Here is a 19180-nt window from a genome sequence, read left to right as displayed (position 1 = left end):
ATATATATATTTGGTGTTTTATTGATCTATATTGTGTTTGCTGTTACAAACTACTGGGCATAACTGATACAAAATGAGTAGCATTGTAATGTTCAAATAAGTAAAACTGATCAATAATCCTGGAGCCTTAAACAACTATACATGCATTATGATACACAGAGTTCTTGGGAAACCATGGGTGAATAGAGAGAAATATTTATTAACTGGGTAACTCAAAGTGATGCACAGGTGGTGTGCCACTTTGTGAGCTTGTCATCACTAAACGTCATGCCACATGGTTTAGAGAATTTTACCACTATCCCTTTTCCTCAGCTTTCTGGTGGAGTACAGAGATATGGTAACATTTCTCCTTTTTATTTGGCAGCACATTACACTGTAATTATTACAGACTACCAGTCTTCCAAGTGATTGTGTAGACCAGAGCTTTCCAAACTATGTGTTGCGACACATTAGTGTGCCAGCTGCGTAGGTGTGTCACATGAATGCTTCCCGCACTCCTCCTGGGGCTGGAAAGGGGTTAGTTTAACCTCTGGTTTGCTAGTAAAACTGAATTACTGTGTTGCAAAATGATGCATGTATAAAAAATCTGTCACCAACATGAAAAATTTGGAAAGCTCTGGTGTAGACACAGTGGTAAGTCATCATTTGGTAAGTGGTTGCTGTATTACCTAATGAAACCCAGGCATATATAACATCTTGTTTTGGAATCAACATATAATAGTTTAGGATGAAAATAACAGATTTTTTTTCAGTCATGCATTAGAAAGAATGATTAAAGGAATTTATTAACATAAATACTACATAAAACAGCCACTGTAGTGATAAGTGTCCTCCAGTCTTTTGTTCTGGAGATGGGACTGCTCTATGGTATTGATGTGTACTTACTTTCTCCTGGTCTTGAACTAGAACTGAGGTTTGAAGAATGAGTGTGATTAAATTAATCTCATTCTCTGTTCTGAATGAAGACATTTTCAATGTCGCCTTACTGATAGTGATCCATTGAGTATTCCACAGGCCACTTGGCTAAATAGAATTGTACTATTGTGCCCTGCACATAGGTTGTGGACTAATATTGCTAAATTGATTCATGTAAGAGTTTATGTGTTTCTCACACATGCACAAAGCAAACAGGAAACCATCAGAAACTTCAAAAGACTTTTCTTATTTCCAATATGCTCTTCTTTATCTTTAAATCTGCTTGTATGAGTCATTTCATGAAAGCAGAGTTGATGAAAAGGCTTCACCCTTCCACCCTACTCTCTTATTTTCCCTGGAAAAATGAAGGCAATGAAATTGGATGGGAACTATATCTGGGGTGCTCTTAATGGAGTTTCCATTGCGCTTGAAGGATCAAAGTTCTAAGAGCAACAAGAAGCAATAGCAATTTTGGTGCAGAGTAATAAAATGTCAGCTTTGAAAATGTTAACTAAAAGAATCAAACATGTTTACATTCCTTTTGCTCTTAATGATCTAAAGAACTCACTGGGGAAGAGATTTTTTGTCAAGCCCCTAATCTCATTAGCATAGCGTTCAAGTAGGGCTGAAGTGCAAGTTAAGTTCAATATGTGGCTTGCCGTTTCTTCTTTTAAATAGGAACTTATTTCAAAATAGGAAATGTTTTGGTAGTTTATTTAGCTCAGACCACAGGGGTGTTGGAAAAATATTTAACCGTTTCACCACATGCCATGGTCTAGATAAAAATCCCAATTCAGGAGTTGCTATGTCTATAGGAAGGAGGCTACTGTGTACAGTTAATGTTAGCAATGTAGTTGATCCTTGTAAGCAAGAAAGATGCTTGGAAAGTGTTGGTCGTGAAATTTTTGAAATATTGTAATAATTGCTGTGCTTGAATTAAATTTATACAGCGAATGCCCTGTTTGAAATTGTTGGCTGCGACTGATGAGACTCCAATCTCCTAATAGTGAATGAATACTTTATTGCTCTTTTGCCAACCCGACCTAACACATACTCATACAAATACACATGCTTATTAATACACATGTCACAAAGCAAAGATAAGCAACAAATAAGTGCATGCAGAATACTTTTTTTTAAAAAAAAAACACCACAACCTGTAAACATTCCCTCTCAAAAACGAAATAATAGATTTATTGTAAGTAATGTGATCTTCAGATGAAATTGATAGCTTGTCTATAGCCTTTTAAACAAATTTGGTGGTTCTATGTGACTTGTAATAATCTGTATTCACCAATAGAAACAGAGTTTTACTTAAAGGGGAGTCATTACTACAGCCTGCTGTTAGGGGCTGCAAATAATGAATGCTCAGATCTGAATATAGGTGATCCTCTGTTAAGAAGCATACCATGGTCGTCCTTCTTAAGGCAGCCAGCTAGGCAAAATCTGCCTACCTTGTTCTAAGTCCTATAATGATTGATTGATTGATTGGTTGGTTGGTTGGTTGGTTGATTATATTTCTCTGCCACTTTCCATTCAAATGAATCCCAAAGTGGCTTACAAACAAGAAATATCAAGAACATAATAGAACACAGGTACAGCATAAATCATATGATATAATTAACAAATAATCAGTACAGAAATTATAATCTCTAAAACACTATTAACAAAGTAGCAACTAATAAATAAAAGTAAGGCGCCTTCATCTCCATCAGCTGCTGAAAAATTAACCTGCATTTTGTCAAAAGCCATCTCAGCTCACATAAATGGATGAGAGACAAATAAAGGGGGCACCTTTCCAGAAAGAATATAAAAACCTTTGTACTTCATATTGGATCAGCACACCATAACTAGAGTCATCGTGGTCTGCCTATCAATATCTTGTAATTGTCTGGAAATCTCTGCCCAGACCCCATCATAGTCATTGGTGTGTCTTCTTCCTCTACCTCAAAAGTTAAGATTTTCATTTTAGCGTCATTATAACTTAAAAGAGTTCCATTGTACAATATGAACCTACACATCCCCATCTGCGTGTATGACAGAAGAATTGCATCATCTGCATAAAAAGCACTGATACACTCTTGTCTCCTAAATAAGATGGCAGGGTGGGGTAGAATTTCAGACTAGGTGAAAAGGGAACTATGTCACAAGAGGACAGAATAAATAACAAATGTGCTAATAAGTACACCTGGCAAATTTCCTTATTTACGTGACTGGGCCTAAAAGGTTACCATCTCAGATAACTCGCAAAATCCTTGGGTTCTTCTGATTAACCTATGATATATATTCAGAAGAGCCAGTTTATGTCAAAGGCAAGGCCAGGATATGTAGTCAAAAGTTACTAATAATCCACAAAGCAGCCCAAGTGAGTGGTGTATAGGAGATGTACAGTATGCCCCCCCCCCAAAAAAAATTTTTGTACTAAAACACATTAATTGTAGAATTGCTACTACACAAGCTTGCTTGCCAAAAGTTCACAGAGAGCACCCAAGTTTCTAACTTACCCAAAAGATGAAAGTTTGTTGCTCTGGGTGCTATGTGTTTTATGTATACTTTTTTGGCCTGATTCAAGAGGCTTCGAGTTTCAGTTTAAATATGCATTAGTATACTTGTGCCTGAGTCCCAGTGCCAGCCCTGTGGCAACATTAGCTGCATTAGGCACGATAAACAGAAAGGTGGCACATTTACTCCCTATTAATGTTTCTGGAGTGCAGACATAAACAAAAAAAATATTTACACAGCCTCATAAAGCAAAGTTGTTTCTTCACACAGTTAATAATTTACTCAATTCCCTACTTCAAGGTGTGATGGTGACTGCTTGCTTGGATAGATGTTTTAAGTGGATTAGACAAATTATGGAAGATAGGTCTATCAAGGGCTATTAGCTGTAATAGCTAAATGTTTAGGGACACCACTGATATACCAGATGCTAGAGACAAACGATAGGGGAATGCCATCACCCTCATGCCTGGCTGGTGAGCTTCCAGGAGCATCTGGCTATTAAAACAGACTGCTATATTAGATGGACCTTGGTCTGACCTAGCAGGCATCTTATATTCTGACAGCCAGATCCTGCATTTTTGACCCATATGTACTGTAAATATTTTTATTTACGGTATTTCTTTACACAATAAATTCCCCGACTTCATTCCTTACCTAGGGCTCGTAAAAGACAATTTACCATTCAATTAACTGTCCTCAAAATGTTAATTTCCTTTCCAGCCCTCATTTTTCTCAATCATACTAGCTTAGACCAGAGCTTTTGCATTGAAGTGTTAATGAGGGGTGACCTATAAGCCCCAATCACATATGCTGAACAATATCCCAGCCCAGACTATTCCTCTGCCAAAACTTCACCACATCTCCAAAGAGGTGCAGTTTTAAAAACAAGCAGCTGGTGCCTAGCAGCCAGTCACATTGATAAACCAACATGCCTATATACTTCATCCATATTGTGCTCCAGCCTTCAGTGTGGGGCTGTTAAGGAGCAGGGGTTGATGGGAGTTGTAGTTCATCACCATCTACCGGTAGATCCCTACAGCTGTCCTAAGGGAAGAAACCACAGTAAAATCAATGTACATTTATTTTTACTGTGGTGCTTTTGGTCACAAGATATTGGTTCAGTGTGCTGTGTGTACCGAATAAAGAGCCTCTGCTGGCTGTTTGTCAGGTTTGCATATTCCTTTTAGATAAGTCAGCATTGTTATCTGGGGTATCTGTGAACATATATCAAGTAGAAGTGTTTTACTATCAATACAGCATTGCATTGCATAGAATTCTTGTTCCACTATACTAAACTGAATTAATATTTTGTAGTAAATGACAAGAGGCATGAAAGTTAGTTCCTGCGAGTTGTGGAACACTTCTTTTGCACCCAGATACACAGATAATACTGTTGGAGTCAATTACATAGTGTTCTGTGGACTTACACACACCTCTTCCAGAAATGACACTGAGGTATAGCAGTGATCTAATTGAAGGAGACAGAGGGAAATGTAACACTTGTTAGTACTAGCGTTGTTGCTGTAACTAATCATTCAGCCTCAAAGGTCTGTGTCATGGTTCCAGAACTACATCCATCTCTCTCTCTCTCTCTCTCTCTCTCTCACTCACACACACACACACACACACACGTGTCATGGTTCCAGAACTACATCCATCTCTCTCTTTCTGTGTGTGTTTCTCTCTCTCTCTCTCTCTCTCTCTCTCACACACACACACACACACACACACACTTACCACATATATATTATTCATTAATTACAGGTCACAAAACAGACTTAAAAAGATAAAGGGTGCTGGCTATTAAAATACTATATATCTCTTGCTGCAAAATAAAATGCTTGTAGAATCATAGAATTGTAGAGTTGGAAGGGATTCCAAGGGTCATGTAGTCCAACCATATTGGTGTAATTGGTGATTTTTATTTTTTATTTTGAAAAAGCTTAAAGATAATGCTAAAGATTATTCTCTGTGGAGCTATATGTGCACAAGTGTAAAAGTGTAAGAATGTGAGCATTAGCAAACGAGTGGATCATTGTTGATCTTTTTAAATAGGAATGTAAGGAAAAATGCCCCCCCCCCAAAAAAAAACACCTTGCATCATTCTTCTAAGAATGACAATAATTTTCTTTGGGCACCTTTCTAAATATGACAGGTAATCCTGGAAAACAGCATATACATACAGATACAGAGAGATGAATAGTTAGACAAGAAGTAAAAGTGCACAGTCTGTGTATTATCTCTGCACTGCATAGCCCTTGGGCTTGTGTATTTCTTTACCGATTAGAATTACGCTGAAGGCTGTAGTAAAGCAAAATGCCATACAGAAATAAGCCTGGTGCTTATTATCCAGAGGCTTGAATGGCTAACAGCCCCCTGGTAATTACACTAGATGCTCATTAGTGCTGAATAAGCGCTAATCAAAAATTTAATCTACCATATCATTTGTCAATTTGATTAGTTGTTTGTGGTAATTGGCTTTAGAAATCAAATGTAACAGAAAATCAGAGTCTATATTATATTCACAAACTAAAATGCTTTGGTGAGGAAAGGACATTCTCCAAATGTATATCCATTCAAAACCAGTGTAACAAGAAAACATCATGCATTTTTTATTGATGCAAAGCCATTTCCCTTGAGAATAAGACTTGCAGTGAATCTTTCCTTCGTGCTAAGAGGACACAAACCTATTTCTGTCACAGAAGCTGTAGCACAGGACAGATGTCTAGCTATTATTAATAAAGGTTTATATGATAAAGTGGTGCCCATAAATTCATTGTAAACTTATTTTACTCAGCACAAAATTACACATCTATTAATATTGTCACCTGTCACCTTGTTTAATATAGACAATAAAAATAATAATGTTACTTTTTTACCATAGTTTTTTCTGATGTCATAGCTGTAAAATTTAATTCTAGCCCATTATTCCTGCCTTAGAATAAATCCAGTGTCAGGAAGATGTTGTAAAATGTTTATTATTAGAAAGTCATACGGCAGTACTCATGTATGCTTGCAATTTTTTTGTGTTACTTAATCCAACTAGGGGCACGGGGGACATTACTGGCATTTGTTAGAAGGTGTATTTAGGATTACAACTTCAGTCTTTCACAATTAAAATTTTATATTTGTTGCTACAGAGACTCTCTGGAGCCTTGCCCATTCGTTTCACAGAAAAGTGGGGAGACTTATGCAGGCAGTCTGGGAAATTGCAGGAGAACTGAATCATATGGTGTCTTGTGTCCTCAGCTAACTTTAACCTTTTTGAGTTTGCAGAATCAATCCTGAGCTCTAAAGGGCTTACTTACTTACTTCGCCAAACCTTTATTTGACATTACAAGTATAGGCCATCACAAAACATCCATATATAAAAATTCAAAACTTATATAAATAAACAGCCATGTAAAATATATAATGACAAGGATTTTAATTGGGATTTCTTCCCACTAAATTGTGCCAGCCACCATTCTAAGAGAGCCTATTGACAAAAACTCAGCCATCCTTGTAGTTACTTCTGGGTTAATGTCAGACAGATACTCTGATGTTTTCATTGTGCCATGATGTTAGGTAAAGGTAAAGGTACCCCTGCCCGTACGGGCCAGTCTTGACAGACTCTGGGGTTGTGCGCCCATCTCACTTAAGAGGCCAGGGGCCAGCGCTGTCCGGAGACACTTCCGGGTCACGTGGCCAGCGTGACATCGCTGCTCTGGCGAGCCAGAGCCACACACGGAAACGCCGTTTACCTTCCCGCTGGTAAGGGGTCCCTATTTATCTACTTGCACCCGGAGGTGCTTTCGAACTGCTAGGTTGGCAGGCGCTGGGACCGAGCAGCGGGAGCGCACCCCGCCGCAGGGATTCGAACCGCCGACCTTTCGATCGGCAAGCCCTAGGCGCTGAGGCTTTAACCCACAGCGCCACCTGTGTCCCTAAAATAAAACTCAATAAAAGGGGATAGCATGTATAGCTGGTTGTATAATGGACAGTAGAAAAAGTACAATTCTAAAAAACAATAGAACCATTCTTACAAAGACCAAAACCAATAAAGCCATTTCAACAGATGTACAATTGATATTCCATAAACGACTGGGTCATACCTCAGGGAAAGTCTGCTTAAAAACATCCTCAGTTGTTGCCTAAACTTTATGACACTAGGCATTTATCTAATTTTGATCAGTCATTACTGTTCTTCAGTGTTACTGAGTGATTTACAGCAAGAAGAAAAAATAATTAATGTTTCCAGCTGCTAATATTGGGACTTATTTATGAGTAGATGGTTTACTAAGAGAGGTGAACAGGAATACTATATTACATTTTTATTTTGGCCATAATTTCAGGAATTATGTTTCTTTCTCTTCTCTTCTCTCTAACTTTATGTTAAAATAGAAATATTCATTGCTGAAGGGACCTTTTCAGTACCTGTCACCTTTCAACATAATATTTGGCATTTGTGGGATTATTATTTTTAAAGTTACTCTGTTATTCCATACATGTTGAAGAACTCTGCCAGATCGGGTTTAATAACCATATACATTTTCCAGGAATTAAGCAGGACCAAAGAGAAATCAGATATTCCGTTCACTGATTCCTCCCCAGAAAAAAGTGCAACTGATTTGGTTCTATAACTTTTTCCACAAACCCATGTGCAGAATCACTTTGCCAAAAGTCATTTTGTCAGTGTAATCCGATTTATGTCTATTCAGAAGTAAGCCCCATTGAGTTCAATTGGACCTCCTCCCAGGTATAGGATTGCAGCCTTTAAGTGCCAAACCCTGCTTCAGTAGCCAAATTATAAGGATTATACTTTCTCTGAATACTAGGCTGTTGACAATACAGTACTGAACCTTGAACTATAGGTTGCATGCGTAACTTCAAGCTTCAGAGCTTCAGCTTTTGCTATGTACAGGTTTCAGGAATGCATATACAGAGTCATAGCAAAATGCAATTTCCAATAACACTCTGGGAGATAAGTTGTCCCAAAGCTGTTCTGAAACTGGTATATTATCTTCCAACATGCATTACACATATCAAAGAAGCTCTGCTTTATGGGTGATAAGAAGTGCATTTTAAACATCTACTAGTAGCTGCTCTTTCTGCACCTCAGAATAAATATGGCCTCAACAAGTCTCTTCATCTTGCGGTTTTTTCGTCTTGCGAAGCAAGCCCATTAGCGGATTAGCGGATAAGCGGCTTAGCGGATCAGCTGTTAAGCGGCTTAGCAGATCAGCTGATAAGCGGCTTAGCGGATCAGCTGTTAAGCGGCTTAGCGGATCAGTTGTTAAGCGGCTTAGCGGCTTAGCGGATCAGCTGATAAGCGGCTTAGCGGCTTAGAAAAAGGGAGGGGAAGGGAAAAAAACCCGCAGGAACTCGCAAGACATTTTCGTCTTGCGAAGCAAGCCCATAGGAAATTCTTTTTGCGAAGCACCTCCAAAACGGAAAACCCTTTCGTCTAGCGGGTTTTCCGTCTTGCGAGGCATTCGTCTTGCGGGGCACCACTGTACTTCAGTAATAATAATAATAATAATAATAATAATAATAATAATTTATTATTTGTACCCCGCCCATCTGGCTGGGTTTCCCCAGCCACTCTGGGCTGCTTCCATAGAAATATCATACATTAAAATATCATACATTAAAAACTTCCCTGAACAGGGCTGCCTTAAGATGTCTTCTGAATGTCAGGTAGTTGTTTATCGCTTTGACATCTGATGGGAGGGCGTTCCACAGGGCGGGCACCACTACCGAGAAGGCCCTCTGCCTGGTTCCCTGTAGCTTTGCTTCTCACAATGAGGGAACCGCCAGAAGGCCCTTGGCGCTGGACCTCAGCGTCCGGGCAGAACGATGGGGGTGGAGACGCTGCTTCAGTAAAATTATACATTCTAATTAAGTGAACAATTTGCAGTGATATAGAAAACCAAATAATAGATTTGCGTGTACATATGAGCTATAGTGACTAGGTAGGTAAAACCCATTATGTGGTTATATTTTCACATCAGACACAGCTGTACAGGTATACATTTGAATAGTGTGGGGTACCATAAGCCCTGCCAAACAATTTCCCCACACCTTTGTTCATGTTCACCATGCAAAGCTCTCCTACCTTTTCTCTATAAAAATCTACCCATCACAGAAGTGGAATTTCATGTGGAAAGTAAAATCCCATTAGTCCTAAACCCATAACAGCTTGACCTAGAAGCAATGAGATGACACTCTTCTCCTTGCTATGCCAATACTATTAGCCACCCTTTCTCCACTATGCACCCCTTCTGTGTGATAACAATTCAGGCATGCTTTGGTAGGCTGTGCACACTGTATATAGAGTTGCTCCTTCCGGAAACTATATATTTTCCCCATACAATTATTTGTTAAGAAGCCAAATAAGCATTACATCTAACTCCATACTTTCAAACGGTCACAGTGGAGGATATCAACAGAAGGCTTTAATTTCAATCTAAATTAGCGCTGTGCTTTTTTTTTTACCTTACTAATATGAGTTAGAATTGTGTGTCTGTGCGAATGCACTTATTCATATTTGCAATAGAAACACCTTTTTAACTATGTTGAAATTGTTTCTGTGCTATTTTTTTCAAACCAATTGTAATTAGTTTTGTAAATAGCATTTTCAAACTAATGTAAATGATTGTGCTTCTTTTCTTTTCTCTATAGTACCCTCAACAACAACAACATCACCCGCATTCCTCTCACCAGCTTCAACCATATGCCAAAGATCAGGACCCTGTAAGTATTCCATTCTGAAATGCACGTCACTTGAATTAGCACACACAGCATTTCAGTATTTTTTTTTAATTTGTTATTTAGCACATATTAAATAAATTAAATATAATGGCCTAATCTGAAAAAGAGTGCTGTGTTCTTGTTTTTCTTTTATTGAAATATGTGGAAGAAGCCATAACTGGAAGTGGGCTGATGTTGGTGGGGAGACGAGGAGCAGGGCTACCATGATGTTTTCATGGCCAGTCTTTATTTAGCATTTCCAGTTGCAACAGAAGTAGAGATTCCAGGCCAAGAAAGTGCAGGCCATAAGCTTGTACAGCTTGATACATAAGGCACCCATTCCTGAAAGTTAGGGGGTCTGGGTTGAGAGTTATTTATTGGATGAGATTGCAGCAAGAGAGACTGTGCAGAAACCTTGAGCAATCCTAGGGCAGAGTTGTATAGCATAGTACTAATACTAATAACAAAAGCAGCATTTAAGGTGTAGTCCTATATAGGCATGCCTGTGACTAAATCAGTTGGGCATACTGATTCCACGGGTATAGAATGGCACTGTTCAAAGAGCGCTTATTTCAATAAACTTCATAACAATGCTAGAAGATATTATTTATGTGACATAGATGGAGGACTGAAGCAACAAGAGTGGTTTGCCTAAAGCTACTACCAATACAGCCTTTGAACCTAGGATTTCCTGGCTCTCGGCATGCTATCTTAGCTGCTGTGCTGCTTTAGGAGATTGGTGTAGTGTGGAAAACTGCTCCTGAAATATTCTGAAACCTTGGCAAATTAGGTAAAAGCAAAGTGACAGTGGCTTGCTGACATATGTATATCCTTTCCTTGACATGCTGCAGTTACAATAGAGACTCTACAACCCAATAGGCTATGATATAGAATTCAAGGCACTCTGGCCTTTTCATTAAAGCATGAAATGGCCAAGGACACTGCAGCTGTTCACATCAGGAGCAGAAACTAACATTGTACATGAAAACTTGGTTACTCAATTTGTTGTAGTGAGGGCAGAGTCATTGCCCAAGGTATCAGTTTGGTGTCAATCTCTACTAAGCCTGAAATGAGTGTGTGCTACAAGACAATGGAGTAAACTGGCTAATGATGTGTCATGAACACTCCTACTTTTTGGCTGCTTCATATGTAGGCTTTGCATCTTATGCTAATTAGAATAAATTCATTTAAAAAAAAAAAAATCTGCAATTACATTGCCTCCCATCTGTGTTGTAAAAGAAAGACTTTTATTGTGAGAGCCAGTGTGGTGTAGTGGTTAAGAGCGGTAGTCATGTAATCTGGGGAACTGGGTTCGCGTCTCTGCTCCTCCACATGCAGCTGCTGGGTGACCTTGGGCCAGTCACACTTCTCTGAAGTCTCTCAGCCCCACTCACCTCACAGAGTGTTTGTTGTAGAGGAGGAAGGGAAAGGAGATTGTTAGCCGCTTTGAGACTCCTGAAGGGGAGTGAAAGGCGGGATATCAAATCCAAACTCCTCCTCCTCCTCTTCTTCTTCTTCTTCTTCTTCTTCTTCTTCTTCTTCTTCTTCTTCTTGTTTAATTTTAAAAGTGCTAAAGTCTCTTTTATGGGATAGTCATATATTATCAACAGTCATAGGATTTGCCTATTTCCCTCCCGGTGTGTTTCATTATGAAGCCAGCTAATCTAGGCTTGTGACAGTTGTGACCTTCCAAGTCAAAAGCAACCTAAGGCCACATATGCCAATATACCAAGGGATCAATAGATGTCCAGGCTTTATTGTGTATCTCAGACTACAAAAACAAATCAGAATCCAGAAGTGTTGTTGAGCACCTAGCAAGCTGCAGCTCATTGCTGAGGAACTTTTTTGTTTTGTAGATCACAAGCTGTACAAGTCTGATCCATTTGTAGAAGACCTGGTATTATAACCAACAGTGCTTTTTTACTATAAAAAAAATGTTTAGGGGTACTCTCATTTTCCTACTCATATTGAAATACTGCCCCTCAATGAGGCCAAACTTAGATTCACAAAATGTTTAGGGGTATGCATACCCCCGCGTCCCCCCAGAAAAAAACACTGATAACCAATATACCAGCAAAGTGACTATTATTTGCCCATACTGACAGACGGCCAAATTTAACAGTGGATTTTTAGTTGTATGTATAATATTTCCTTTTTTAAAGACAAATGCTCACATGAACTATTATTTGCATTAATTAATTAAAAAGTATTTTATATTTTTGAGCATTTCCCTTCTAATACCCTTGTGTCATCTCTTAGTTATTTCAAATCGATCAATCTGTGTGATAAGCAGACCACAGTGTCTGCTGCCATTTTCCTTTTAGTTTAATTTCAGAGATGGCTTTGTATGTAGCTCCCTGGAGACTTATATTGACTAATTCCCTTTTGCTGTAATTAAAGGGAAAAGGGGGGAAGGAAGTCATAAATGGAATTTAAAGGAAAGCTTTTATATTGAATTTTGAGATTTAACATTTTATAATGCTAACCCAAAATGATATTCTGGAAATTTAATTTAGGTTGTGACTAAAAGGGCACTTTTTAAAACTAGAATTTGTATTCATTCCCCTTTAGAGTGCTATAAATGTACTTCCATCAATTTTAAGTAGCATGTTTCAGTTCATGTATACTGCCAAATAATTTGCAATAGCCATCTAGGCAGCCCTGCTCTTTATGAAAAATAGAAGGGCTGGACTATAATAGAAAGGTTAGATCTTTCATTTGATTTGTCATCTGTTTTGTTGCAGACATCAATGCCATCAGATGAATAAATTTAAGCATGCATGGTGGGGACAGATAGTATTTCCAGGTTCCTTGTATTAGAGTGTTATTGAAAGATGATTTCATATTTCTAAAATTGTTAGAAATGTTCTTCAAAGTGCTAGTTAATATTTCTACCCCTTTTAGCATTATTAAAAATGTGTTAACCCAAGTGGATATTAATGGTCCTCTTGCAACCAGTGTGCTTATACAGAAAAGATTGCCCATTTAATAGGACTTGTAAAAGTGTACTGCATGAATCTCCCACATTTCCCATGTTATTAAGCTGTGTGTTATCTGATAGAGGCATTCACTTTAAGAAGACTTTCCTTTTTTATTCTGTTTGGTAACACTGGGACAGTAATAAAGAAATGCTCTTTCTGAAGCGGTGAAATTACTTTGCTAGGATGGCCAGGAAGAGCTTTCTGCCACTCTGAGACTTCTAAAATTTCAATTATGAGCTTTCCTTGTCCATGTTTGATACAGCACAGTTGATGAAAAATGAAGGGAAGCATATGGGTATGATTTAGTCCAAATTGGATTGATTATAGGAGTGACCCACTAGTTTCTATCCAGGCCTCTCATTATGGCTGAAGCATTCACTGCCTCGTAGTTGCTCAGAGCCATCTATAAACTACATTTAGGGGTATCCATATTGCAGACATATAATTACACTTAGCACATGTGTTAGGAAATACTGTGGGGGGCAAGGCCTATGTAGTAACAGAGCACCTGCTCCTCTCTGCCACATAAATGCATAGAATTTATAGTTGTTTACCATAGCCATTGCATACTTTTTTTTTTTTTGCCCCATCTGTTACATACATTACAGATCAAATTAAGTCACAGGTTTATTCTGCCTTTGGACATTTCAATTTTTAATATTTTAAGATCAGGGTGTAAGAAAGATATTTAATTTGAGTTTGACTTCTAAAGAAGAGAAATTGTGCAATACACATGTAGCACTTAATTATATTTTTGTGGTTGTTAATCTATTAATTCTATGTTATGGGTTGTTGATTTATTCTTTTTCTGTTATCCTGCTTCACTTTATTTTTTAATCCTTGTTCAGATCTGACAAGAATTAATTTGTATTGATCTGTTTCCCTTTTGATGAGACAGCTATATTTATACAAAATATTGCCCTGCATTCATTTGCCTTGTTTTCTTAATGTTGACTTTCTTGCTGTAACCAATGAATGAATGGTTACACATATATTTGTCTGTGTTTTCATATAGATTAAAGGCAGACTAAAAAGACTTTGCAACAATTCACAGACACTCCACTTGTAATAGAGGCCTCTTAAATTACCTATTTATTTATCAAAGGCACATGGTTAAGGCTTGATAGATCCTCCCCCACATGGACTGCTCTCCAGAATGCACACTGTACGTTGCACAATTTTAGCACAAATAATAATGTATTTGCAGTTCAAAACTTGAGTCACTTTGGTCACTGAAAGGGGTAAAAGGGGAGAGGAGCACTTTTATACATCTTTAAGTCTGGTCGATTGAAGAGGAGGAAGATGGTTATTCCTTTATGATGAATCATTTCAGTCCTGTGTACTTCCCAAAACATTGACTCTCTGAAGCAATTTCTTAGAGGATATAATTGTTTAGGGAAGGTATGGCCAAACTTGGCCCTCCCGATGTTGTTGACCTACAACTCCCATCATCCCTAGCTAACAGGACCAGTGGTCAGGGATTATGTGAATTGTAGTCCCAAAACATCTGGAGGGCTGAGTTTGACCATGTCTTTTTTAGGGAATATAATATTACATCAGTAATTTCATATGTCTGAATGACAATAACAGAATATTATCTTATCAAGTCAGCAGACTTGCAGTGCAACACTGCATGTCTGCCCAGAAGTAAGCCCCATCACATTCAATGGGGCTCACTCCCAGGTAAGTGAGAATATAATTGTGTGTTTGTATCAGTGATGTGGTGGAGCAAAGACAGGCACGGGTGAACTGAAGCCACTTATTTCACGAGAGGAACACTAATGTCAACTCTTGGGGCACTATTAGACCATATTCTGTATGTTAAATAAACAAAGCATTTCTCGGAGATAAGCCCACAAAAGCTAAGTAAAGTAAATTAGGTTATATTAGCATGCATGGCTAAGGGTTGCATTGCTACTTATTTTTTATACATTTCACACACAAAAATTATGACCAACATATTGCAAAATGTCACAAGGTAGTAAGCAAGTTTTGAGCTCATCAGAAAGAACTCTTCGTCAGACTGAATGTTCAGCAAAGCAGGGATGAGGGGTGAAAAAAAAAGCTGACTTAGTATTCAAACTATAATGACTGCATTGGTGAAAATTCTAGAAAAGGCATGGCTATAGGAGTACTTGCACTTCGGAATTTACCACTACACCACTGCTTTGTACAGACGCTGACATTATTTCTGCTGCCTGCACGTGAAGTAAAATTGATTAAGTATTCTTACATAGGTAAACAGTTGATTAAACTGTAAATGTAGTGGTACATAACTAACCTTCTCTGGATTGGGACTAACATGTCTTTCAAATCAGAGCTTTACCATGATATTGTTGAAACTCTTTACCTTTTGATGTTATTTTCATGAGTGCGTTGGTTAAATTGTAAGTTATTTTATATTTAAAAGAGTATAATGTTCTTCCATAGTCTTCAAGAAGGTACCTCTGTTGTAGTTTTAGAAATATGCAAATGTATTGAAATATTATCATTAGTTAAAAACCATATAATTACACTAGTAAACTATTTAACTAGTTAACAGCCATTAAATATTTCTAAAAAGCCATTTCACTAAACAAAGACATTGCCTGAATGAAACTAGTCTCTCTCCTTGTGCCACTAAAACAAATAATTATCCAGTCTTTGATGAACAGATATGTGTGCTTTTAATAGTCTGCCCTGCAGGTCAGGCAACTTAAGCTTTACTGGACACAGTAAGTAAGTGAATTCTGGAAATTTCCCAGCCGAAAAAGGAGAAAAAAGCCTTGTAGGCCACTAGCAGACATACAAATCTAGAGACTGTCGGCTTAGGCGCCACCACAAACCCAATTGCAACTGTCTTAACATAAGGCTCTCTCACATTCTTAATTTATTTGAGAGATGGACTAGACTGTGTTTTGCAGCACTTTGTCTTTGTCAGTGCAATATGTAATGTTTGTCTGTCAAAAATGAGTGTTCTGTCCAACCCTGTCCTACTGAAATGACAGTATTGTCATGCGGACTTTGCTTTAATGTCTTCCTGTCATGACTCATAGAATAAAGGATTAAGTATTATTTCCACATTCTGGCTACCTCATTTTTCAAATATAGAACTTTTTTATAGACAATACAACACAAGGTAGCTTCAGAAGCTAATGAGAATGTACCTAAATTTCAGTGTATTGCTCATTACACTTTGTTTGTTACAACATTACTATTTAAAATACATTGTTGGTTGTTTCATTAATCTCTGGTATTTGCTTCACTTTTTAAACCATTATTTTAGTTTGTGTGTGTATATATATATTTAAGCCCTATGGCTTATTTACTCAGAAGTACCATTGCATTCACTAGGACTTCATCCAATTAAGTGTGTATAGGATCGCACCCTTAAGTTACCAAATGGCAGCATCATTATATCACTGAAAACCTGTGAAGTCTCAGTGCATTGAATACACAAACATTATTATATGACAGTGTACCGCAGTTGAGCTTCAAAATCAGTGCTTGCGATAAGACTATGCAAGAGACTAGATTGTTTTATTATGCCTCCATTTTTGAGGACTGCAGATCTGATGTGAATCTTTTTCTATGCATTCTAGACGGCTTCATTCCAATTATTTATACTGTGACTGCCACTTGGCTTGGCTTTCTGATTGGCTGCGTCAGAGGCGATCAGTTGGGCAGTTCACGTTCTGCATGGCACCTGTTCATCTGAGAGGATTTAATGTTGCTGATGTTCAGAAAAAAGAATACGTCTGCTCAGGTAGTATAAATTTATCATTTTGCTTTTTTCTGTTGTTTTCTACTGATGTTCATATTAAGCACTCAATAAATGATTCTAATGTTGCTCCTATTTAAATGCCACTCCTTGCTAGTTCCAGTTCAGCCATGCCCCAAGTAAACTGTGTGATATATTTTAAATCATTATGATTTGTTCAGAGTCTTTTCTGAACTGCTGATCTGTGTTAACAATTCTGTACTTAAATTGTCTTTTTTCAATTGTGGTCTCATATCATATTAATGCGAAAGAGTAATTAACAAATAATGGGATGCCTTTTCTCAGGGGAATGCCTTCTGAGCTCTATATCTGACTAGCATACAAATGGAATTAATAAGCAAGTGTATATGTAATGCTAGAGTTTAATTTAACACACAGTAAGCTTGTGTGTACATTCTGACTAATTGACTGACTGTCTGACTGACTGACTGACTGACTGAAGGAAGAAGTCTGCATTTTGTCCCTAGGTATTATAATTATGAAACTTTGGAACATGTAACCTTTCTTCAAGTCTCCCAACTTATCTGTTTTGGTGGCTGGTTAGATATGATACTTAAACATAGGTAGCATCTGGGAGAAGTTGAACAGACATTTAAACTTGAAATATCAGTTTTTATTGATTGATAGAATAGTAGTTTTTTAGGCCACTTTTAGTGTTCTTAGCTCTGGATAACTTTGAACCTCTGTAAGAGAACATTGTCTAAAGTGTTCAGTTAATCATAGACGATGTAACTCACTTGGGTACTTTCTTATTTTTAATGTAAAAGGGTAATAGCTGGGGGTTCCCCTGCTAAGGTTCCCTCCACTCCCTAGTTAGGAAGACTTGGCACAGTCTCCTTGCATTTTTGTTTGTTGAGTAGCATAAAGGATTGGTTTTTAAAAGGGGAAACAATATCCTACATTTTCAGAACTACACTGTGGTGAAGAAAGTTTACAACTTTTTTTGGCTGCAAGCACACCATACATGTAAAGCAGATTGCTAGGAACTTGAGTTTACTCCCACAGACTACAGTCCCCAGCACTCTTAACAAAGTTTAGTTCTCAGGCTCCTTTAGGAAAGACACAATAAAGTCAATTGAATGAAGATAGGGTAGGTTCTGAAAACACACATCTCAGGTATTAAAGGCCAGGGCAAAGAGGTACATCTTCAAGTATCTCACTGATGATGTTGTTGTTGTTGTCATCATATTAAACAATGTGGCAAGTAAGCTTTGTTTTACACTGATATAAATGGCAGATTATTACAACACCACATTTTAAAATACTGATATTGATTCCTTTTCTTTCCCAGGTTCACATGCTGAACCTCCATCCTGCAATGCCAATTCCATCAGCTGCCCATCTGCTTGCACTTGTAGCAACAATATTGTGGACTGTCGAGGAAAGGGCTTAACAGAAATCCCAGCCAACCTTCCGGAGAGTATTGTAGAAATGTAAGTGCCACTTTGGCTCTCTCTGCTCTATTCCAGCCAAAGATAGAAAACTCACATGGAGCTTGCTTTTGATTTATTTTATTTTTTACCATCAGTTTATGGCAGTAACCATTTACCAATGGATATTCCGAAATTTACAGTGCAATCCTATTCAGAAGTCCATTGTGTTAAATGGATGATTAAGTGGGATTAATATTCCAATCTGAACTTCTATTGTAAAAGTTGCTTTTATGCATAATATGTGGTTTTTCAGTATGCACCAGGATGCGTAAGAATATGAGGCCTTTGGAATTTGCAAATTCCAAATCTTTTCACCCTGTACTAATATTGTGACATTAACTGAGAAACAATGATCATTTACACTAGCAATCTCCAATAAACTTACAAAGAACAGGTTCTATTCAATGAAGTTATCCATTAATGCAGAATTTCTGCCTCTGCAGCAGAACTGTCTCTCCCCATCAGCGCCTCATGTGTCCCCCACACTCTTCTCAGATCTGTTCCAGATGATAGAGGGAACCTCAGAACAGATTTGGAGAGGGCATAGAGGGCATGCAAGGAGAAGTGAAGAAGAGGATGTCATCGTAACAAGACAATATTATTTGATACAAGCCATTATTATTATTATTATTAGTAGTAGTAGTAGTAGTAGTAGTATGCTGCCCTATACCCGTATGTCTCACTGTAAATGAATCCAGCATTGCTCATCCTTTGAAACTCTTCCCCTTTCCCCTCTGTTATGGAATTTACAATGAGCGGATATCGGAAATATTTCTGGTTGTAGTGCCTAGAATTTGGAATAGACTCCCAATCACCAGTCTTATTTTGGGATTCAAGATGACCTTAAGAGATTACAG

General features: G+C 37.9%; 1 protein-coding gene across 2 annotated transcripts in view; it reads left to right on the top strand.

The window, feature by feature from the left end:
- Positions 1-19180, top strand: part of SLIT3 (slit guidance ligand 3) — a 413892-nt gene that overhangs the window by 250707 nt on the left and 144005 nt on the right. For both annotated transcript variants that reach the window (XM_079964761.1, XM_079964760.1), the window contains exons 7-9: positions 10081-10152; positions 16712-16875; positions 18182-18323. In XM_079964761.1, the coding sequence (XP_079820887.1) occupies positions 10081-10152; positions 16712-16875; positions 18182-18323 (378 nt within the window). The remainder of the gene's footprint in view (positions 1-10080; positions 10153-16711; positions 16876-18181; positions 18324-19180) is intronic.

This window comes from Podarcis cretensis, assembly GCF_951804945.1.
Source record: "Podarcis cretensis genome assembly, chromosome: 2".
In the NCBI taxonomy this organism is placed as follows: domain Eukaryota; kingdom Metazoa; phylum Chordata; class Lepidosauria; order Squamata; family Lacertidae; genus Podarcis; species Podarcis cretensis.
This window is presented reverse-complemented; position numbering and strand designations above follow the sequence as displayed.